Source organism: Mercenaria mercenaria, chromosome 2 (assembly GCF_021730395.1).
Source record: "Mercenaria mercenaria strain notata chromosome 2, MADL_Memer_1, whole genome shotgun sequence".
Taxonomy (NCBI): domain Eukaryota; kingdom Metazoa; phylum Mollusca; class Bivalvia; order Venerida; family Veneridae; genus Mercenaria; species Mercenaria mercenaria.
In genome coordinates, this window is record NC_069362.1 from 105404672 (window position 1) to 105429356 (window position 24685).

Sequence of the window (24685 nt, forward strand, 5' to 3'; positions counted from 1 at the left end):
TAAATATTGTTCCAACAATTATTACTTATTGAGGTCATAAATTAAACGTTTTAGGAAATTGCTTTCAAAAATATAAGATTAAAATGAATATGACATAGGTCCCATTTTAGGGCCTCACTTTAAACTGATTGAGGTGCTAACGGCGTGTCTCCTCTTTTTTATGGATTCAGCATACTTCAAAATAATAATATGCAAAGTTTCGAGCTTTCTTTACAAAAGAAACCTTTTTTCCCTATAACCTATACGCTATAATGAATTATGAATACTTCAGAAAAAACTTGATAAGCTAAAGTTATTTGTATTGGTTTATTCAATGGCAAGCGTAATTGTCGCGCTAAATGAATTTATTGGTTCGATACGACATTATTATATAAGGTTGTTTTTTAATACTTTTAAAGGTAGACGTTAGTTCATGATATTATTCATTATTTCAATGAACTTTATAGGTTTCTGAAATATTTGCCTCATTTACATGTAGCCGTACAATATATAATATATAGTTGTGAAACATACAGATCTACGTAAAAAAGCAGTTCATTAATATTTTTCGGACAAAAATTAATGGACGATTATTAATACGTAAGGATATTTATGTCTGTACATGTAAGTACGAAACTTTTCTATTTTAAAATGCTTGAAATTCTATAGGAAGAAAATCACTAAGAAGCATTTATTGTTATTTTCGTTCAGCGCACGATATTCAATGTTTGTTTTTAGAAGTACGCGGAAGCAGATTTTGATTACTTAAAAACATATAACTGACGTGAGCTAATTATTTTCGAGGAAGCTCTAGTTCTTTACAGTTTTACCATCTAGTGGATTACGTACAGTTAAAGCCTTAGTTATTTTTACAAATATGAAGTTAAAATGTTTTCATATTGTTATGATAAACAAGCACAGGCACGAGTATCGGATCTGGAACAAAATATATGACCAGACTGATAAAAACCCTTGTTTCATTCTAAATGAGTCCAATGAGTGAAAATATGTAGTGTCTACTGAAGGCCAGAATCTCGAGATTCGAGCCTGCGAGCAATGGGTTCACTTGACAAGCCGTTGCGAAATAAATTTTCCAGACAATTACACAAGCTGTATATCTCTGTGTCACGTTTGCATTCAGTAACAAAATGAGACCGACTCAAAGTCTCTAGCGCTTCCCGTTTATGAAATATCTATCAGAAAACGAGTGCCTTTCTGCTGCAAGTCCAATGTAGATAGAAATGCTGCACAGCGAGACGGTACTAAACAAGGACTAAAATATAATTGTCAGCCGAGTATGAGTCGAATTCACTTGTCATTACTAACAAATATTACTAAAAATGTAAATTTAGGTCTCTCACTTTTGCTACACTCGATATTTACTTTTTTTATTTTTCCGTCCGTCTTTCGATTGCATTGTCCGCCATTGATCAGAATTCCTGCGTTGATTTTGACATTAAAACAAAATTAAAGCTTTTTGACTCTATGGTTGCACCTAATCTATTGTATGGATCTGAAATCTGGGGAGTGTACAACTGTAGTGAAGTAGATAAGATACATATTAAATTTTGTAAATATTTGTTAGGGGTAAAAAAACAAACACCTAATTATGCGATTTTTGGAGAATTGGGTAGATTTCCATTGTCCGTTTTATGTCAAGAAAGAGCCTTGAAATTTTGGATTAAGATTAAGAAACAACCCACATCACAATTATTCAACATTTATATTGATCAGCTGAATAATGTAAGAGGCAATTGCTGGGCTACTAATATTCATAACCTTATCAATAACTTAGGATATACAGATGTTATGGAACACTTCGACAATAATGTTAACTACACAGCTCTATAAGCAACGTTTGCGTGACCAATTCGTACAGAAATGGCACGGCTCTATTGAAAATATGTCGAAACTTGATTTATACAGAAAGTACAAAGATGTTTTTTGTTTTGAGAAATATTTAGATAATGTAGGATACAATAAGTTACGTAAAGAGTTGTTTCATTTTAGATTGTGTTCGCATTCCTTAGAAATTGAAAGTGGTTTGGACAGACAAGATAGACTTCGTAAATTATGTTCACAGAATTTTGTTGAAAATGAATTTCATTTCTTGTTATGTTGTCCAGTATATAGAGATTTAAGAATTCTTCATAAGATACCATCAGCGTTTCCAACTGTTGACAAATTTGTTCGATGTAACGTATGAAATTTCTTTGTTAACGCTTTAAAACTATTTTATATTGTACGAATTGTATGCAGATAACTGCCGATTTGCAAATAAACTTGACTTGACTTGGTATTTTGAAAATTTATTTCTGATTGACCAATACTGACACACCTCCGTCAGAACCGCAACGTTTGGAACAAAATTGCTCAGATACTAGCTAGATGATCGAGCTTAGCATACATAGTTCTGCGCTTCTTATACTGAGCTAAGCGGGTGGTGTAAAAGAAAGAAAAAAACAACAACAAACAAAAACATAGGGGTTGTGATTAAGACTCGATGTCATTTATCAGCGGTTGAAAGTTAAACATGGCAGAAAATATGTGTGTAATTGTATATTGCCATTATTTATATGGGCGAAATTGTATTTGCCACTTTCTGTATGGACAACTCAAGAGTCGTAATTTTGTGCGGAGGAGCGGCGGCTCAAACCTGCGACCCCTGGCTTCGTAATTAGGAGATATTAGGATTTGTACTAGTACGTATATATGTGTGAGACTTCAGCTTTTTTTTTGATAAGCATAACAATAGTAAAACATTTATTGGAAGTTAAAAGGATTAGATACCCTCAAAATTAAAGTACCGGCAATTGTAGTTTTATTACTTCAGCGGAATTTCACCGAGTCACTTCGAGTAATATCTTGACGGAACTCCGAGTCAAAATAATATGATGCTTGTTTATTTTTTTTTGGTAAATTTTTAGTGTTCAAAATAAAAATATTTTAAATAAGTTAGCAAAATATATATCTAAAGCTCTGAAAATTTGAAATACGATGACAATTAATAATCCAGTGTGATTTGTAATAATTGAACACTCTCCTTTGAGAAATGTCCTTTATTTGTTATATATATATATATGTCGATAGTTTACTTATAGACTTTGACTGTGTATATTGATTGTGTGTATAGACGAGGAACCAAGTGGTTCAAGTCGAATATAAATTATTCCTTCTGTTCTGTTCTGTTCTGCTCTGTTCTGCTCTGTTCTTTTTGTTCTTGTTTATTTTTTTTTAAGTGTGAAAACTTCGAACTATATACACAATTGCATATGCATAAATACTTCATTTTTAGCTGAGTATTTCAACGGAAAACTTGTTTATTGGTACATGTACTTTGAATTCAAATTTTAAAAAACATCATTAAAATATAGAAAATATATTCAAAGCTATTTTCAAAAATAACATAATGCAACATTTGTCGCTTCGTCGTATGTTAAACATTCTGCATTGAAATCAATTCACCCTGGAGTCACAAGTCTACAATTCTTAACACCTCTTTTTTAATTAAACCTCGGATTCGCTCTGCGTCTATGTAGAACCTCTGATGAATGAGAATGTAAAATACTATGACTTGAAAAGAGATATATATGTAAAATACTAAATTAAGCCATTTTGTAAATTCGGGGTAGATGTAACGTAGTATGATCTACGAGAAAAATATTTCAACGACCCCATCATTATATTCCTGGAATCAACAGACAATAAAGTTTTCATCATCAGGTTAACCTTTTGTTTTTTGCAAATTTCTCTCGCTTGGGTTTTACATAAGCCAAGAAAAAAAGGTAACTTTTTATTCAAAGTGCAAAGTCATATTTGTACGCTCTGACGTCATTTTAACATATAAATGGATTTTTTTTTGTAAAAATGATCTTCACAAATTTTTCACCAATTTTCACGATTTGTGAAAATAGGAAAATAGTCTGATGGACATGAAATCACGGTTCATCACAAATGGACGTCAATAGGCTTGTTTGGTAATTTTGCAGAGAAAAATATTACTGAAAAACCAAAAAATGTAAAATGAGCAATTTTTGTGTGTGTCGTGCGGGGTGGGGGTGGGGGTGGAGGAGGTTGCTGCATTTTATTATTAAAGAAAATGTCGAAACGGAACCTTATAACTTCAACTTAAAATCGCGTTCTATCTTAATTAATATCAAGTTTGTTCACGGAGTAAATTCGGCACGTCTCGACGGTCGGTATTACGATAGGATTTTGTTTAAAAACAACGAATAAAACCGAAGCTTTCGAATACCATGAAGAATTTTCATACCTTGCATTCTGCGCGAGCAATTGCAGATGCGTTTGGCAGCTAAACCAGCCAATGCAATATATTAACCCGAAGAGGCTCTGAATGAATGAAAGATTTTACTTCATAGATCTTTCAATTGTGTTGAACATTAGTGCAATAAACGGTCCCTTTTACAAAAAGCTAGCCTTGTGGTGATTTTAAATTGCAGAAATTGCTTTAATTTTATTGGCATTTATCACTGATTTGACATTTAAGGACGTCAAAAGGGTCGATAGCAAATAACCTCTAATTTAATAGTGGGGGAGACATAATTACTTCGGTCACCCAAATATAGGTCAAGTCTCCAAAATATAGGGCACTCTACCTTATGGAACCTTAAAGACCCGTCAGAGAATAAATTTATATTGTTTTGTGTTTCCGTAATTGTTTTGCACAAAAACAAGTATCTATTTACAAACTGGCAGTGATGTATATACTATTAGGCCAAGATAATGTTTTTTAAATTGTGTTAACTTTTTATGTAATGTAGCATTATGTACTATGCACAGTACCGTGTAAATTGATGTATCTAGATAAGTGTTTCTACAGTGTAAGACAGTTATTTATCTTAAAATACTTTTAAAACCATACTGAAAAGAGACTAACTGAGTAAGTTTGCAGATAAAGGCATAAACGCACTAAATAGCTGGCTTTTAAATTATTCTAAATGAAATTGAGAAATTCCGAATGGCTGCAATTCACACAAGGACCTATTTTAAATGTCTTTAACATACATTTTTTTCAAGAATATTTTCGGTGCTGGATGGAAAGCAAAAGAAAAGTGGGGGACATATTGATGCAAAAAAAATATTTACAGTTGAATGAACAGACTGTAAAATGAATTAAAATGATAACAAAATTGTACTTGCGGTATATAAACTAAGATTCCATGGCTATTTTTGCACAATGAAAATTTTACCTAATAGATGACAAGTTTAGATTTGTCATGAGATTCCAGCAAAACTATGTTGTAATGAAAATAAAGAAAATAGCTCTACAGATCAAAAAGAACTATTTCAATCCGCCAATATGCGACTGCCATTTTCCTATTTAGTGTCTATATACCTGAGGTTGTGAAAACATTAATAAATTAAGGCGCTATGTTGTAGTATGGCTGTATTATACATGTATTCATGTGTCAGGATGACCTTCATGAAGCTTATTTGGAAGGCAAAAGTAGGTCACAAGGCTGTGGTGGGTCTTTAAGATATTGATATCAATAATTACTTGCCACATAAAGAGAAAAATTGCCTCATGTATCATTGCATACATTATATGCATAATTCTTTAAGTACCAGAGATCAATTTACAAAATTACATGATATATATTTGGGTGCTTTTCTTTTTATCAGGAGAGGGTAAAGGGTTTATTTGAAATTATAGAGAAAAGCAGTTGCCCGATGCAACATATAGCACGGATAATTATTATTATGATGTTAATTGGAAACTGTGATAATGTAAGTACTCAACCTTCATAAGAATTCTAGTAGTCTATGTTAAATAATAAGCAAAATAAAGAAATTATATAATTTAACTTTAGAGAAAATTAAAAAAAAATTGAAAATATTCTTGAAGTGAAATACAATGAAATTAGATTTTTATATCGACAGCCTGGTAAATCTGCTATAACTGAGCATTCAATGGTAAGCCATAGATAAACATGAGGACATTAAATGGTTACTTCGGGTGATTTCATAGTTGTATGTTTTATATACCATGATTTTATGGCAGTAATGGATGAAATGACCACGTTCAGGCCGATCAGTATACACTACAACGATAAATTCAGATGAGATTTCATTAAATTCCTTCAATTTAAGCATGTATTATCATTATCTAGGTGCAACAGATATGAGTATCCTTTTAGGCATTTTTCTGCGATATTTGTGGTATAAGAAGCGTGAAGCGCTGGTCAAATTTTGTAAGTATACGTGTTGTAAACAGGTCCACCTATTTTAAATTAAAGAACGTAGGATGGAGGTAAGGGATGTTATGCAAAATTGTTTGTTCGCTTATTTTTGCCATTAGGTATCGTTTTCTCCGAAATTTATATATTTAAGAAGACGAAATGTCCGCTTCAGTAGACCAATCAAAGCCAGATGAAGTAATTAAGGATTTGGGAGGTTGTGGAAGGTACCAAATACGGCTGAGTGTCACTGTCCACCTGGTGAAAACCTTGTTCAGTTTCAGCTACACAAGCCTGGTAATAATGACGTCGGTGCCGACATGGTGGTGTAAAGAAAACATTTATAACAATGGTACATTTCTGGAATCGTCTGGGACACAGTCATGTTCAACTACAAATGGTACGGAATGTCATTCATTTTCATTTGAAGAAGGGACCAATACAATAGTAAGCGAGGTAAAAAAGTTTCTAACTGTATATTACTAATATTGACATCGAAATCAAGACAGAACCCTGCTATTCATTGAGATCTAATTAAATGAAAAACTAAATTAATATTTGACTACTTTTTCAAAAATATAACTAGTTGTCAGTTGTGCATAGTCACGTTTAATTTAGTCCGATACTGTTTCAAAACCAAATAATAATAATAATAAACTAAAATAAAATAAAAAGAAGAAAACAAAGGGTGCTACGAGTTCGTATCGGTGTCACTCCAAGGTATGCCGCTAAGTGACTCGAAAACAGAGGAAAGTTCAATACATGACTAACAATATGTCTCATATCAATCGGGTACACGCATAAATTAATAAGTTGGAAAGCGTTATTGCGATTTCTAACGTGGACGTATACACGTACGTGTAAATGATTTTGATATATTTTTGTTGTAAAATATAGTTTTTTATCTAGTTGTTATTTTTTTGTACGTTCTTTCACAGAAATTATCTAAATTTTGGAATTAATATATTAACTTCTTTTTGTTTATTCTTATTGAAATTTGGAGAACGAACGATAATAATTTAATAAAAAAAAAAATATGAGAAGAATTAAATTCCGGACTAAACGATACTGTTGTTTCATCACTATACATTCTCAAAATATTTTCAATTAAAATATGGCCTACTTACCAAAACTAGCTAAAATCTGGACAACCAGTTTGCTTCCATTATGGCAAAAAAGACGCATTAAACGCAAAATTATTTACCGTAAGTTTATTAACTGCATGTCGATTGAAAATAAAACAAATAATTATACTTTTGATTGTAAATACTGGAAAAAAATCCAGTAATGGAAATACATTTATTTTTATGCAGAACATCTTAAAACAGTATTAATACATTAAAATAATAAAACTCTACCGTTTAGATAAATTGACTATATTTTTTACATATATTGTTGTGAATTTCTATGCCTAAGAAATTCTTTTTTAAGGAGCAAATTATACCGTTACTATAAAATAATAAAACTCTACCGTTTAGGTAAATGAACTATATTTTTTACATATATTGTTGTGAATTTCTATGCCTAAGAAATTCTTTTTTAAGGAGCAAATTATACCGTTACTATAAAAATTGAAAAACGTTCTTACTCATTTAAATATGGCAGCAAATGACAGTTTTGGGTATATGTCCGGCAGTTCCGAAAGAGATTCCGAAGTAAAATCGAAAGTTGTCTTTTCAACTGGACTTTATATGTCTAATATACTTTCATAGCTAAAGTAAAACGATACTATCTAACACCTCTAAATATTTGTGTCTTAAAGTAATATAATACGCACACATTTCAGGTAAAACTATTCTTTACAAGTAAGCCTTTAAATGTAAATTATGACACATTTGCTTTCTTTTGTAAATGTTTGAAAGTTATTAATTTATTTTGCATGTCCTGACGCTTCAACTATTAAGCCTATTAAACTGTTGAATTGCGAAACCAATATTACGTATAAATTACAGTTATATGATATATTAACTGTACACATTATCGATAATACAGAAACCATATACACAAGATAACAATCTTTTATAACATGCTTTTCAGTGAATCTATCTGGTATTTTCACAGTCTAACACTGAAAGAAAACAAATATCCTCTCTTTTATTTTCAAGCACTAAGATTTGTTTTATATGGTGTAAACAGACTTGATTGTGTAACAATTGTGTAAAATTACTTTTCATTTTTTCTTTCAGTTCAAACTGATTTGCACAAACGACTTTATTCCAAGTACGATTAATTCCATTCAAATGGCAGGAACTTTGACCAGCTATGTCATTTCGGGACATGTAGCAGACCGGTTCGGTCGAAAACCAACGTTTCTTATCGCCATTCTTATTGTATTCTGTTTCAATTTAGTTGGATTTTTCTCCGTTTCTTGGAAAATGTTTGCAGTGTCAACATTCTTTACTGGATTTGGACGAGGTGATTTTTTAACTACACAACATAGCATTATGTCAGAGTATACTCCATCAAAGTGGCGAGTCTTGGTAATAGGGTTCCCGTCACTAGCCTTACATCAGTGTTTGCTGTCACTAATTGCTTGGTTGATTCGAGACTGGCGCTATCTTTTACTAATGACATCACTTTTAGCAATACCATGTTTCTTTGCGACTTACTTGTAAGTAGATATTTGTTTTGTTTCTTCTCTGTATTACATGGTCAATTTTATTTGTTTTACAATCTTAAATTTAATTTCACATACTAGGAACTATTGATTTGATTGTGGAACATGTAGCGATTAGTTTCAATTATGTTTGGATATATACCACATAAACGATGTACAATCTGCAATTGGTTTGAAAAAGTATTGTATCCATCAGCTATGAAAAAAGCTACCGTTGCTGCTTTCATGTATGCCTTCACAATAGCATTGACAATAATGATGAGACAACCTAGCTGCGTACTATGTTACCAGAAGACCTTCTTATAGATTATGTCTGATCATTTTAGCTACTTACTGTATCAGTATAATATATTCCCGCCTAAGCCAGTGAAAAGTGTTTCAAATTTCATTACCTCTCATGTATAGACTCAATGAAACCGGGTCTGACATTGTTTTCCTGGCTTCGTCCTATGCTTGTTAAATATGCGAAGTTAACATCAGGTAGCACAAACCAACATCATCATCATCATTATCATCATCATCATCATTGTCAACGGCATTAATTGTATCTGTACGTTGCGGGGACGAGGCCATCCGTATGATATTCCGTCACCTGCATAATCGTGTCGGCTCTGTATCAATTCCTCTTGATTGAATTTCAATTAAATTGATACAAACATTTAAATATTTACCATATTTATAAAAAGTACGAAATAAAGGGATAAGTCATGTCGATTTTAGGTCAAGATCTTTAGTTGAGATCAAATGTCAAAGACTGCATTTCTTATCCATTAAAACCGCACAGTTTGTTTGTAGTACTTAGTATGAACGTTACCGACCGACAGGCGGCAAACATGAATTTAACTTGTTACAATGTCCGTTCAAGCTCAGATCCGTACATACAAAACAAATGCGTTATAGGCAGAAACGCTTGTCCATTCAATACATTTCCACTCCCTTGAAATACTTTTCAAATCATGGCACAAATGAATTCTGGATATTGCGATTTAATTTACAAAACACAATTTCCATGTCTGCTAGAAAGAAAAACAGGTCGAACAGTTAGAACAAAGGTCGAATAGACTGTGCTGATATTGCTAAAAAAAAGGAATATATATATATATGTACTTCTGTTCGATATCATAATTATATATGTTATCTCCCCTTAAGTGTAAATTTTATGACCAATCTGGTATACATCAAATGAACAATCTTGTATACATTTTATTATTAATAAAGCTGATTGAAAATTCGCAAATGCGATGTACTCAACAAAACACTTGCCCCTTTAACAAATTTTAGATCATTCCTAGCCAACAAGCTCATCACGTGCCATGCAAAACTTGATGTCAGTTAGATCAAATAATAGTAATCATAGTAATAATAATATGAAACAAAATATCAAAATGATATTAACAATAATTAAACTGTTTATTTTATCGACGTTTCGGTTGGTACTTTTTACGACAGTAATGATAATAATGATAATCATAATACATGTTATTATTATGTTTTGATTTCAGTATAGTACCGGAGAGTTTCCGCTGGTACATAGCTCATGAGAAGTTTGACAAAGCAAAATACATCGTCAAATCAATAGCCAAGTACAACCGCAATAATACTTTTAACACGGACATTTCCCTTGGAAGGCCCGAATCGTCAGCCAAACAGCGATATACGTTACTAAACCTGTTTCAAACATGTGAACTGGCTAAAATAACATTGTTGTCAATGCTTAATTGGTAAGTTACTGCGTCTACTCTGATACAGTATTTGTTTTATCAGACTGATCCAAATAACAAAATATAGAAAGAAACAAAACAAAAACTGCACTGAACAAATGAAATAACGAAGCAAGAACTAATTCCTTCTAGCAACCATAGCCTTATCTTAAAAAAATGCCTATTCCTACTTTCGAAAGTGTGTTTCTGAGATTCAGGTATGTTTTAAAGCGAAGTATGAGGCTTCGACTTTCAATGTTCAGTTGCAAAAAATAATATAAAGCAACTTTTGTGTGTGTTGTGTGGGGAAGGGAGGGTGGGGGGAGGGGGGGGGGGCTTGGGGGGGAAGGTTAAAACACCTTGTATATCTAATGAGAAAGAAACAAGAAAACTGCGTAAAAATCTTATATCAGTAACGGAAAACCTACAATATCATATTAAATTTCTAATTAAACTGTATGAACAATAGTATGAACAGTAGTAACATATATAAATGAACCTGACCACGAGTAATGGCAGCTTTGACAAAGGTCAATGCCAAGTGAAGACAAATTTACAAAAATGTTATATATATGTCTATGAATTACTTCTGAATTAGACCCAAAATAAAACATATATGAAAAATGTTTTAAAAGTATGCTTTGAAAACTGCCAACATGGTGACAGAATTATTTTTGTACTACGACTGTTGTCCAAACGTTGACTTCCATTCAAAATTTAAGTAAGCTCAAGGAGCACGTGTGTTATCTTTCCATGTCTGTTAAAACCACATACTAAGGAGTATTGTTTGTACAGTTGTATATCATGCAATGAGGTTATTTTAATTTTACCGCGAAAACGTTACATGGTATTTTATCTATAGTTCGGAATAGTTTACATTTCGTCAGACATTTAAATAAAATCATGTATCGACTGTTTATTTTAATTGCATATGAGTTGCCTCGCATTGTCTTGCACTTACTGTTTAAATACTTTTAAGTATCTATGTTTTGCGATTAAGCAGTAAGCAAATCATGTTCAGAAGTAACGTCCACTATTACACAACCTTTTTTAACTGGTCACACTATTATTCGGTTTATCATTTGGGATACAGACTCTCTCAGGAGACTTATACTTTAACCTTTTTCTATTCAGTCTAGCCAGTATTCCTTCGAAAGCAATCGGCATGTGGCTTACTAATAGGTAATTGTTAAGATCCTTCAAGAAGTATCTGGGCTTTATATCTGAAAGGGTCGTGTTATCTTTTTCCCTCCATTTTCGTGATGATTTTAAAATCATCTCCTCCATGATGACTACGTAAGATTATTAAGATCAAGTTCTATTGTAATGTAAGGCACTGAATTAACTTGGCACTAGCTGTTATATAATACGTTTGTATATTTTTATAACGCGATAACGTAGTTATGCACAATGAATGTATTACAAGGTACAAGTACGAAAGAATTATTTTCAATTTAGATTTTTTTTTTTTATAAATTACAGACTTGGTCGCAAGAAAGCAACAGGCATTTGTTTTATCATTGTGGGAATAGCAGGTATTACTGGAGGAGTTTTGCAAACATTAGGTAAGTTTACATGAACATCGGAAGGCATTTTCAAGTGTTTATGTAACAAAAGCCACTGAACGTTTTAAAGTTTACTCTTTTTCTTTCTTCGTTCTTGCTTAAAATTAGTCAAAGGTTGTAAATAGGTTTGGAAAGAATATTGGTTGTTTGTTTACGAGTATGAGATATGTATAATTTATAATCCTTTTGATGACTTTTGAATTAACTTTACTTTTAAGTAGACATGTAATACGATGTTCATTACTTGTCTTTTAACAAGAATTCCGTATACAGAGCTCCTAATCAACAGTTTTACGTAGGAATTTCTATTCAATGCAAATATGTTTGTGGCAACTTTGATATTAATGTGCTCCACGAATCTAAGCATCTTTAGTAAAAGTTTGTCGAATTATGATCCAGTGAGTGGAAGGGGCAGTCTAAAACCTCCATTTAATGTGCGGAAAGCAAATTCATCATTATCTGACTGTATTGGTAGATTATTTACCAACTTCTGTTGCCTGCATACAAGCTTTTGTTATTTTTTTTATTATTTAGTATTATAGCACGTTGACATTAAAGCTAACTGCTTTACTCGCTTTACACAAACAGTTTATTATTTGATGGGTACTAAACATCATTGCCTATTCAAAAAAATATTTTTCATTAAATAGTTCGATCTGTAATTACAGCAAGAGCGTACCAACCAAAATGACGTGTTGCCATTGACATGACCAACAAGTCAATTTTTAGCAGAAAATAAAACTAGTTTTGTGGGTTTATTTCTGATGTAATTTCTTACTGGCTTTAAAACCAGTAACTAAAACTTCAGAATTGAAACACACAAAATTTACTCGAGCACACTACACTTTTAATTCATACATGTATAGAGACACACAGTACACGGTGGTACTTTGATATTTCTTGATTTTTTTATTTTTGCTCTAGTCATGTGTAAGATAAGGAAGTATATAAATGGCTGAAATGTGTAATACTAAATGAATGTTTAAAACTCATAAATTTGAAATAAAAGTCACGTGTTTTGGTATAATTATGTTAGAAATGTGTGTATATCCAAATTTAATTTTTTTCAGTGGAAAAACATGTTAAAATGTTTAATGATTAAATCATGAAAAACGATAGGTGTGTTGGGATATGATTATCGGTATATCATAATAATATATTAAAAAGCTTGACATTAGACAACTAAATTAATTGCTTTGTCTTTAAACAGATGCGGAATACAAAGAGATACTGACCACTGTGCTAGCTATAACAGCAAACGCAAGTATAATGGCGGCATGGGGAACTGTGCAGACAATGACAGTGGAGCTGTATCCAACTGTAATTAGGTACTCAATATGTTTCAATATAATTATATCAATAAAGGTCACTGACTTCAAATCACTTGACTGTCACCAATATGGGTACAAAGCTTCTCTTAAGGTATTAGGCCCATAATAGAGTACCTCCTTTTTGAAGAGTGTTCAATTCCTACCATAAACCTACTTTGACAGTAATTTTCAGGGGGGCGTAGGTTCAAGCCCTACTGGGACCAAAATTTTTTTTCCTTGTTTTCCTTTTTTTCTAATAAGTTTTTACTTCTTTCAAGACTTGTTATTGATTTATTGTACAAAAATGGAAAAAAAATCATTTGATATGCGATTTCTTGCTGTTAAAAGTGAATTTACCTCTAAAACAGAAGGGGTAGAGTTAGACATCTTTAAAAATACTGAGTTACATGCGGTAAAAGTTCTCTATTTTGCCTTTATTCTTTAGATTACATATTGTGGAAGAAATGTAGGTAGGTTTTACTTCTGCCCCAAGGTTATTTTTGAATGAAGTTAGCAAAATTCAAAAAAGACCCGCAGGATTCGACCATAATTTTTCAATATTGGAGTTGGAATTCTGTCCGATTAAATCCGTTTACTCGAGGTACCCTAGAAAAAATGATATTGACAGTTTTAATTTTAAGGTTTATGATTGTTTACCAATAGTTTGATGTTTCTTTCATAAAAAATAATGGAATAATAAATTCTCTGAAAACGTTTTGGATAAAGACCACTACTTTGAAATTTGTCGCTACTTGAGCTTTAGGAAATACCATAAATTACACAAAATTTATAAAAAACGGCACGGTAAAAGTTTTTAAAAATTTGCATATAAGTGCGAAGCACGGTCAACTGTAAGAATATACCAAGCAAATGCCATTTTTTAAACATTACTATTAGGGGCCTAATACCTTAAGGTGTAAAATTCTTCACATGAAGGAGCTCATCCAGTCGGTGGTATTTGACAATTTTAAACAAAATTGATTATATTCATATTATTGTAACTTAGGTAAAATGTGTTTGTTAAATTTATACTTATGCCGAAATAACGCCATCTTACTTAGGGAATCAGGATAGAAAAATGAAATTTCAAAGATACGTCCAGTGAAAATCTGATGTGTATTTAGAACTCAGTGAACACAAATAAGTGTAAATAATGAATTGGTTATATTTGTTTGTTGACCAAAATCTGATTAACCACCTTTAAACTAATACCGTATTATTACTAATCAGCGTTATTGTAATTTTGGCGCCTTTTCATTTGCAGTTCATACATGGGTAAATTGTAAAGCTTCCATGATGACTTCTCAGCAGTAGCCGTTTGAATCGTGAAACAAATTTATAAATTGTCATGGATGTCAATACATCACACGATGATCTCTTTTACATAGATATATTTTGATTTAATTTCTTGGTATACGACCATATAAACAACTAAATGATTAATATATGTATCAACGTTTCCTTCTTATCCGATTCTAAAAAAAAGAACTTCAAATGCGGACTTATTGACATGACGTGCACTTTACTATAAATCATGGTTTTGCCAGAAAAGCATTTGCATATATTTTATGTGCCATTCATTTTAAATAAACCAAATTCACGTTTAAAATGCAAATGATATCTTGTTCTTCTTAACTTCTAGAAACATTGGTATTGGGATGCTAAGTTTTGTCGGAGCAATTGGTTCAGTGATCGGGCCGCAGCTTGTTTATCTTGTAAGTTATTAAGATATTTCATTTCAAGGAAAATGTAACAAATAACGTGATTTAGATATATGCAGCAAGTACTGTTTTCATTGAAAAGGATCTTTGAACATTAACAGAATAATCGCCCATTTACTACTTATTTGTTGTATTCCTTTGGTGTTTTTAATCCAGTAAATGTGATAGACCAAAAAAGCTCTAGTATACTTTATACAATAAGTTTTTCTTTCTGCTATACTCTATCCAATGTTTAAAAACTGTTGAAATCGTAGATACTTCCTTGTAAATACACATTTGTTTTATACCTTAGGTTTTAAAGCGGTACACGATTTTTTTCTTCTGCCTATATGTGTGCGTTTGTGTGCTTGTGTGAATTAGGCGGTGCCCCACAGTATTGTCGTATCTAACTTGTCTTTTTATTAATATGTTAGTTGGATGTGGCTGTGTGTATTTATCTTTGGTACATGTATGTCTGCGCTATTGTGTTTTACTTTGTAGTGTAACTTTGATTAACTTCACCTCGAGCGATTTCTGGACTTTGTGGCTCGTATTCTAACTTTACAGCCGATTTTCCTTCATGTAATCGCTTGTAATCTATTCTTTCCCTTCTTTCCTTCCTCTTATCTTGATTGCTGTCTGCCATCGTACAACTTACAATTGTCCAGTTTTATCACTTTTTGTCCGTGATACGAGTACACTTTTCACAAAGTTTATTAAAATGTCTTACTTGAAAATTTTTCTCTCTATTCTACACTGGATTTTTCCCGACGTTGCGTTGAAGAAGTTGTCTATGGCATTTCTCTCTTCTGATGTTTTCCATAATTTAAATCTCTATGTTATAAATAATTGTGGGCACTGTGAAGCCCGCCAAAACTACTCAGTATGTTTTAAAATTACGTGTTGACACGACCAAACAAAGAAAAACAGTAACCGGTGAAGTTTGAAATTTCCGATATATAAGAATCGATAACCAATGAGATAATCTGATACATATATTGAGTTAATCCAATCGATGAATTTGTAATCTATAAACAAGGTAAGAGACCACCAAATTAACTATTACCTGAATGAAGTATAAATTGTTCGTATAATTAAATATTTTAATCAGGATTAAAATAGTCCGATTAAGGAACGTAGCATTTCGTTTCTATATTCATCCTTGTTCTACTTTCCCCTTCGACCTCCTCTCCCCTTTCTACTCCTTACTCTTTCCTTCGCATCATCTATATATTGCATAAAATTTACATGCACTTGTTGGATTTTTGAATCAACCCGTCTTTAATATTTTTCCATTATAGCTTCTTTTGTTGTGGGTCTACTTTACAAATGCTTGGCTCTAAGGCTGAGTTTTTAGTGCTCTGCGCTTCCAAGAAATCTACCTACACCTATTATCTTTTATAAAAAAGAATTTGTTACAATATTTAAAGATTCGTTTCTTTTATATAATATTCAGAAAATATTTAAACATATACATTTCTGGAAAGGTCTGTTCACTCTCTTAACATATGAAACTATCTATAGTATTATGACTACAAAAAGACATAGGTCACAAAGGGAACTAAAACGTCTAAACCATCAAGTGTTACCATAAAGGGTTACTTCCTATACAAAAACGTATTACAGTACTTCATAAATTATGTCCGGTTTGAGGAACCTTGCAACAGATTGAAATTAATCGTGTGCCCTTATATGTGCACTAACAGCGGTTTGTATTTCCTAAATCATACAAAAAGGTAAAATAAACAAAATTATTTTTTCTCTAAATCTGTAACAGTGTTCCCTAATAAAGAAGAAAGTTTATAAAATAACGCAGAATTTTACGGTACAGAGGGTTACAACGAAACCTTGTTCAAAGGTAGATGATGAATGAAATATTCTATCCCATAAAAGTGCTGTTGTTGTCCCTTTTCGGGGCTGTCTAAGCAGGGGGTAACGTGTGTCAACAGATTCTCGCGATCACATGCTTTTAAACACCTTTTTAATATGCGCATTCCGTGTCAAAGCGGAAACTATTACGGCCCTAAAACAGATATTTCAAAAGGTAAAGACGTCAACTTGATAAAACAATGCAGACATTCCTGGGACATTTCGTGGAAATTTAATGAAGTTGGTGGATAATATAGTCATTTATTAGTGTTTACATGTTCTGTGCTAGAATAGTTTAAGCATATATTCATTTCGTGTTATGACATCTTCAGAATTGGTACCCTCGTCGTACCGGGCTCGGACACCAACCAGTCTTTCTGGAATCGCAGATTATATACTGTGACAAAATAAATATTCGAAGAACATGCGTTATCCCTAAATTTACCTTTATCTTGCTGTTTACATAAGATATGTGATCAGTTTAGCTTTGCCTGTTCAGAGATTTAAAAGATCTTTCCTTATACAATTGAAACTAGATATCTCGAGCCCTTTATCTCAAAATATCTCGAATACATTCTTAATTCCTATCCCGAAAACACTTGCGCAATTATTATTATAATTTTATGTCTGATTTGGTTATCTAGAAGTAAAACGCTCGATTCCTTGGATTTCGAGATACGAGTTTGAACTTTACTTTCTACATATGATTAAAAAGAAGCAAACATCTTTATAAAGCTGGAACAATAAATGCTTTAAATAGATATTGCAATTAGAACTATCCACTTTTCTTTGCAGAATGCATATGTGCCAGGCCTGCTGCTATATCTTTGTGGTGGCATTTCTGTCCTGTGTGTGATAGGTACATCTCTGCTGCCGGAGACTAAAGATAAATACCTTTTGGATAAGATACACCATAATGCACTTGTATCTACAGTCTCGAAGAATGATATCTCAGAAGTACCAGAAGTTATAGAAGGAGAGACATCTAGTGAAATTACTCATTTGTAAATAAATAGATAAAAAGATCATCTACGTCAGCTACCATTGACAAAAAAAAGCTAATATTAAACGTTGTCTTTAGTATTCCCCTGCGGAATGCAAGTTCAAAAATACTGAGGTTTTCATTACTTAAACAATACTCGCTTATTCATCATCAGTTATCAGTTTTCATCTATCGTCCTCATTATCTTCGTCATCCATTTATTATAATTCATTGATCATCATCATCATCCTTTCTTCATCATCCTCATATTATTATTATCATTTATTCATCAGCTTTATTCTTCTTCATTATAATCTTTCGTTCTTGTCGTCATTATTCTTTCATTCATCAGCATCATTCATCATATCATCAATCGTCACTCTAATTCAATATAATCACCATCATCATTATCTCCATCTGCCATTATCATAAGCATTCATCATCATAATTCATCATCAATCCAGTCATCATTAACTATCATTATTACTCAGAAGTAGCAGCAATTCTTACCATCATTCATCATCATAGATTATGCATTTATCATAAGGATCGCTAATCATCATTCCTTTAGTCATTATCATCATCTATTTAATGTCATTAGTATCATCATAATTATTCAGAATCATCCGTTTCATCATTTATTATCACCCTTATCAATCACCATTCATTATTAGCATCACCCATTTTCCAACATGAGCAACATTCATCATTTGAATTAATCACATCTTTCATCCAACCATCATTCATCATCATTCTTGTTCATTGTTTTCGTTGGTTATTATTATCATCATCATCATCATCATCATCATCATCAGTCATTATATCCATTTATCACCATCTTCTTCATTCATGTTATAAATCAGACGTTGACTAACGGGCTATAGAAGATGATCTGATATTCACACAAAGAAAGTATATTGACCCTCGCAAAAGCTCACTACTTTAGTCAATTAGTGTACATGTATTCAGGCTTGTCATTAAAATCATTACAATGTATCTTGAAAATCAAGAAACTACAAAACGGGAAAAGTGTAAAGACATTAAACTAGTTTTTTTTTCTTCCTTGTTAATTGTTACAGATTCAATAAAAGGTTGCAAAAAAAAACTTTACTACTATTTCAGAATAACTCATATGATGGATATAACTGTGTCTATACATATGCTTGCAATACATAATATGATATAACTTTTAGTATTCTAAATATTGCCAGTAATGGACTTAATTATTTAAAGTATTGCCTATGTTATTAAATATTGTATTAAAATTGCACTGAATTTAAACGTACATTAGCAGCATGAGCCCGCTATCAGTGTGATATGATGCAAACTTCTTGGTGAGCAAAACATCCAAGTTTAACATCTCCATTAATTGACAGGATGATAAGTTGCTTGTTTTCTTTTCTATGACAGTAAAATAAGGCTGACCTTACAATACATAAATTATAACAAATGTTTGGAAAGAAATGTCATCAGCGTCATCAGAAAACGTTGACGTTCTAGCTCGGTGACAATGAACAACAAATTTTGCATTTTGCAAACTAAGCTGTTACGTTTCATTTGCTTATTATGATATATGTTATTCTTTTACTTTATAAAGCTTATTAAAAACAAATCAAAATTGTCCCTAGATCTGCAATGTTGAATTTGGCTTGAGAGGATTTTGAAATGTCTGCATGCGCCGAGTGTGATCCGGCCAGAGCAGCATTGGAGATCAAGGTATTGTTCTAATGACAATTATATCAGATATGCAATGTATGTACATCTTTCTAGTGTTATATCAGACAAAATGTACTATAACTATAGGTAGTTAAGATTGAAAACTCGATTTAAACAGTAAACTTTTTGACGCGTCGAACGATGAAACGTAATTATTACGTCATCACTGATTGAACTTTTTCCGTATCATATAGGAGTTTTTACAAGGTTTTGTATTTGTAAGTAAACTACATGCTACATTTGAGAGGTATATAAAAACATTTACCGACAGAGTCCGAATAACAATCAGGGTTTGTTTTCAATGACGCCGGGAACTTGGTTCTTGATATCACTAAAGTAGGATAGTCACCAAGACCATGTAATCTTTCGACATAACTTGGTGTACCTTTAACAAAATACATTCCACTTACATACAACTTTTTCGTTATATGGTTTTACCATCAAGAACATATATACGTCAATGTAAAAGTGTGTATAATGTCAACATATGTTTTAGAAGTTTAACAAACTATTGTACGTAAAACATTTTTCTAATGGTTCCGCGCTTAATTAATTTAAACTTAGTATTACCTCTTGATATTAAGATACCAGTTTCAGTGAAATCAGCAGACGGCAAGATAGATTTCTTCCATGCACGGACACTTACTTTTGCTGTGTAACTGTCAGTACTGTAAGGCCCTTCCCAATATGGTGATTTTCCTAAAGTTTAATTTATGAACTTATTAATCAATGTCATCACATAATATATATGTATATAATCTTAACTCTATAGTAAACCTGCCAGCATGCAGATTACAGTCTGTGATATGAAACAAGTTGCAGACATTACATATAAAAGTTCGAGTCAGTAGAATCATCTTGATTGCCAAGGGTATCGGGAGGGAGTAATTTGACAATTGTTAGACATTGCAAAGTCTTTTTTAAATGTTTATCATCTATCGGGGTAATTTTTGAAAATGTAGGAACAATATGTGTCAAAATTAATACAAAATTAATGTGTCCAAAAACCCCGGATCAAATTTGTTGTAAATTTTTGTTCAGACAATCAACACAATCAAATGATTGTGCGGTAACTTTAAGACTGAAAACCTTCTTGATACAATCTGTGTATACGCAACGTCCAAGGTGGTTATTGGCCTGAATTGGAGAACTGACTTTGATATAAACATCGTTGTATATGTAAATAATACCGCCGTATCCATCATCCTGGTCATCGTCCCTAGCACGACAACCTGTAACAGAAACATTTCTAAATGGATTATTAATTAAATTCATTTTTCTTAATATCTGCATTATTATTTCTTTTTACTGATTTCATAGGTTATACCAAAATAAACTAAACTCGATGCAGTTGCCAAGAAAGTAACATATCTCGTAGAGTGTTATTGCGTATATTTACCAATCTGCCATATGGACAGTTTATTTTCTGTTGTTTTACTGATATTCTAATTTCATGTTTAATTTAACACGTATCGTAGTTTTCCAAAATCAACAAGTTTAAACAAAACAAGCGGTACTTGTTTGAAATCAGTACTACTGGCAAAACATTATATCAAATTGGAAGACGCTGTCATTTATCATTGTGAATATTGGTATTGGAACTTTACTTATTTTGTTTTTTTAAAAAAAAACGATACGTTTTTTCCTGAATATTGTTTTACTGTTTTAAAACTGTTCGTTTTTAATTAATTAAATCATTGATTTAAAACTAGGTTACCTGACCCTGGAAAGATGTATCCCTTGTTACCACCAGAAGTGACTGAGACCTGTACGTCTACCAGCAATGGTGCCTCTCCAAGTCCATGTGCAACAGATAGTAAGGTGGTGTTAGTACCAGCCTGAGCTTTCATATCGTGCCATGGACTTACAAAATCGGGTTTCAAAAATAATCCCGTAGCTTCAATATTTGTTAACACTAGAAAACACAATACATTTATATATATTTCCATATAACATTTATGTATGTTTGTCCATCGTTTTAAACTAAGCAAAATCAGTATTAGGAAAAGGACAACGGTAGGCTAAAGGCTAATAAGCTTTCAGTCCAATTACTGTAGGTGGGCCGGTGGGCTAGTGGTAACACGCTTGACTGTAAATCCAGAGGTCCGGGGTTCGAATCCTAGTCCAGGCGCTGGAAATTTGTTAGATGCTCTTGAGTGTCTTCCACATACCTAAGAGGCCTGTACTTGATATTCCCACGAAAGACGGCTTCGCGTGTATCGGTGCTATACATCGGGTACGTTAAAAGAACCAGGCTGTCTATTCGCAAAGACCTAGGCTAAGTTAGCCGGACAGGCCTGTATCTAAAAAGGATTTCTCTCTATCTGTTCTGGCGGATTTATCTCACTTTGTCCTTCTGGTCAGATCTCTCTGTATCTGTACTAGTAGAGGATGAATTTCGCGCCATGTGTGGCTGCGTTTGCTATTATGTAAAGCACCACTAAACGTGTTTATCATGAAAAGGGCGCTACATAAACCTGGTTTAATAATAATGATAATAATAATAATGATAATTATCTTATCACTGTTATTGCAAATTATTTATGTATTGATTTGAATAAATAAAATATGCTTAAACCAATATCAGTGTCATGTTTGATAAGTGTCCAGCGTCAATATCAAACTAGAAAGGATAAAAATACGGGATAGAAAGAATCAGTAACAAAAATTAAAGATAATACGTGAATGAGACATACATAGTTACTTCTCCATTTATTTTTATTTAATTTTGTTTGGGTTAACGTCGCACCGACACATTTATAGGTCAATTTTTTCTTCATGAATTCAGTTTAACTTATATGTACATATCGGATTGATATGATTCTTAATGTCTATTATAGTCCAGACTACAAGAATATACATATAAGAAACAGTGTCTATAAGTTTTTTTTTTATATTTGTTGTGGGCCCTTCCCTATTTAACAAAATATGCAGAACGTCTGAGCTAATCAGATTACGTCAATAAACAGCGACTTTTTCTATGTATGCGTTTCTATATATATGCGATCCTTTATGCACCTCATTTAGTCCCTGCTGAAACAGAATTGTGTGTGATTTTCTTTCCTGTCTGGTTATTATAAAAGCACAAGCGCACAAGAAAGAGACAAGACTGGTGCTGTTGTATACAGTGTAAGTAAACAATTCCATTTTCGTAATAGGTATTACATTATAGTAGTCGGTTCATTAGCTGAGTCAGAGCTTATGTTGTATTGTTATATGTCTTGTCGACTTAAAATAAAACTTATCTTATCTTATCTTTTCTGTATTATTCCCATTACAATGCCATATATCAATGTGTATGTGTGAAGCAGATCTGTCAAATGTGTTAAATTATTTCATACCTTTGTTACGAAATGGCTAGCGACGAACAGGTTATAAAGAACTTTCTTCAATTACGACTGAAAACATTTTACTTCAAGGAACAGCCACTTTACGCTACCCAGGTAATGCCCCATTTATTATTCATTATTTCCACTCGGATTTAACCTATACTAACCACGATGTGTAACTTTTTATTCCAGGTTTTCATATGATTTTTTTTAATATGCATTATGACTGCAGCGGAGATATTGCGTGAATTTAGAAGCGTCTTTTTTGTACATGTTCATCGATACTAAATACAAATTTACTCACAACCCGACATAAAATTTGACGCCTCTGGTAACACGGAAAGGAAACGTAAATTGAAAATAAAAATTATTTTTGATTTTTCATATTCAAAGAAGAGATCACAAGATTTAGTAACAAGTCACTAGGTGCTTAAAATTGTAAGGTTCTTTAAAATTTCGCCAAGTTTGACATAGGTGGATGGAAGATATATCAATTAACTTCTCATTTTCTTTTCTTTTTTTCAATTCCTGATTTGATTGTTCACATATATCACATAACGACAGTATTTCTAAATAACATATAGTCTGCTTTGCCAGGGGAGGGCCCCCGATAATGTTGTTACAACTTCTGGCCCAACCCTTTTGTATATTTACATTGATGTATTTATGTATGCTTATTGTATGTGTGTGTGTATTATATATATATATATATATATATATATATATATATATATATATATATATATATATACAATAAAATATGATTAAACTAACTTTTCATAAAACGAAAGTTATGACAATTATTAAAAAAATGTTTTTATTAACTTTGACAGTCAAGTGAATCAAATTATAATACCGGCATAGTACAGTTAATCCCAGAAAAACTGTAAGTCCTGTCATTTTACAAATAAAAAGTAAGTGTTAAATATAAACATGATAAAATTTGTGAAATAAAGTACAATTCGAATGATCAGCCCAATTTCGAAAGATAGCGGGTATTTGTTTTTGTCAGATAGCACACTGATTAATGTGTTACGGCTGAAGGTTTATATGGCTTTTAATTGTCATCTTCTCTTTTTGATTTTTGCTTCAAAATAGTAGAATAACCTCGTGGATAAGCATTATAAACATTAATGATTGCATTTGAAAATCAAAACGGACGAAAAACAAAGTATAATGCTTTGGTCTCTACTAGACATATGTATACTAAATTCTCGTGGAATGTTTGAAATATTGATCAATTTCGTTTTTAAAGTTCACATAGTTATACATTTGCTAAAATTGATAACAAAAAGGCACGTGTTTCGACATACGCGTTTTGTTTTATATAACTATTTTCACATGTTCACAGTTGATTGTCTATGTAGAACACTTTGAAATCAAGACAGCACCGGCGTCCGTTTTCTAAGATGAATCTCAAATTAAACGTCAAACGTTGGTTATTTCTTGAGGAAATGTTACCGAAGCATAATAACGTGAAGTCCACAAACAGCTGATTAATACTTGATAAAAATTGGTATCATTCCACGGTCAATACCAGTGCAAACAATCTTCAATTTAAATCATTACTAAACTAGACTTCCTGGTACCAAGCTAGTCGTTATCTGCCATAGATCTTTAAATCTATAATATTAAATCAATAAAATACGTGAAGAAGATCCTTTGGAAGCTAAGAACGCAACAAAGCAGGACAACAGACTATGTTTGAATCAATCTGTTCA

The 24685-nt window shown here is 32.2% G+C and overlaps 2 protein-coding genes across 3 annotated transcripts; both read left to right on the plus strand.

Annotated features, from left to right (window-relative positions):
• Window positions 1-412: 412 nt before the first annotated feature.
• On the plus strand, window positions 413-10518 carry LOC128549886 (solute carrier family 22 member 4-like). The gene is made up of 4 exons (XM_053527597.1): window positions 413-603; window positions 6331-6632; window positions 8363-8787; window positions 10296-10518. Exons 2-4 carry the CDS (start codon window positions 6339-6341, stop codon window positions 10516-10518), a joined length of 942 nt encoding a protein of 313 aa, XP_053383572.1. The 5' UTR covers window positions 413-603; window positions 6331-6338.
• A 1049-nt stretch (window positions 10519-11567) lies between these two features.
• LOC128548712 (solute carrier family 22 member 6-like) lies at window positions 11568-19023 on the plus strand. Of its 2 annotated transcripts, XM_053524094.1 has the most exons (5): window positions 11568-11675; window positions 11976-12058; window positions 13269-13386; window positions 15011-15083; window positions 17733-19023. In XM_053524094.1, exons 1-5 carry the CDS (start codon window positions 11659-11661, stop codon window positions 17943-17945), a joined length of 504 nt encoding a protein of 167 aa, XP_053380069.1. In that variant the 5' UTR covers window positions 11568-11658; the 3' UTR covers window positions 17946-19023. The 2 variants fall into 2 exon arrangements, with proteins under 2 accessions (XP_053380069.1, XP_053380062.1); XM_053524087.1 differs by lacking the exon at window positions 11568-11675 and having other exon boundaries at window positions 11731-12058.
• The last annotated feature ends 5662 nt before the right edge of the window (window positions 19024-24685 follow it).

Bases quoted from the DNA above. Each gene is read 5' to 3' on its own strand.
- LOC128549886 (XM_053527597.1), top strand. From the start codon at position 6,339: ATGTCCGCTTCAGTAGACCAATCAAAGCCAGATGAAGTAATTAAGGAT. The intron at 6,633-8,362 runs GTAAAAAAGTTT...TTTTTCTTTCAG, and splicing joins CCAATACAATAGTAAGCGAG to TTCAAACTGATTTGCACAAA. The intron at 8,788-10,295 runs GTAAGTAGATAT...TTTTGATTTCAG, and splicing joins TGTTTCTTTGCGACTTACTT to TATAGTACCGGAGAGTTTCC.
- LOC128548712 (XM_053524087.1), top strand. From the start codon at position 11,908: ATGTATTACAAGGTACAAGTACGAAAGAATTATTTTCAATTTAGATTT. The intron at 13,387-15,010 runs GTACTCAATATG...CTTAACTTCTAG, and splicing joins CTGTATCCAACTGTAATTAG to AAACATTGGTATTGGGATGC. The intron at 15,084-17,732 runs GTAAGTTATTAA...TTTTCTTTGCAG, and splicing joins GGCCGCAGCTTGTTTATCTT to AATGCATATGTGCCAGGCCT.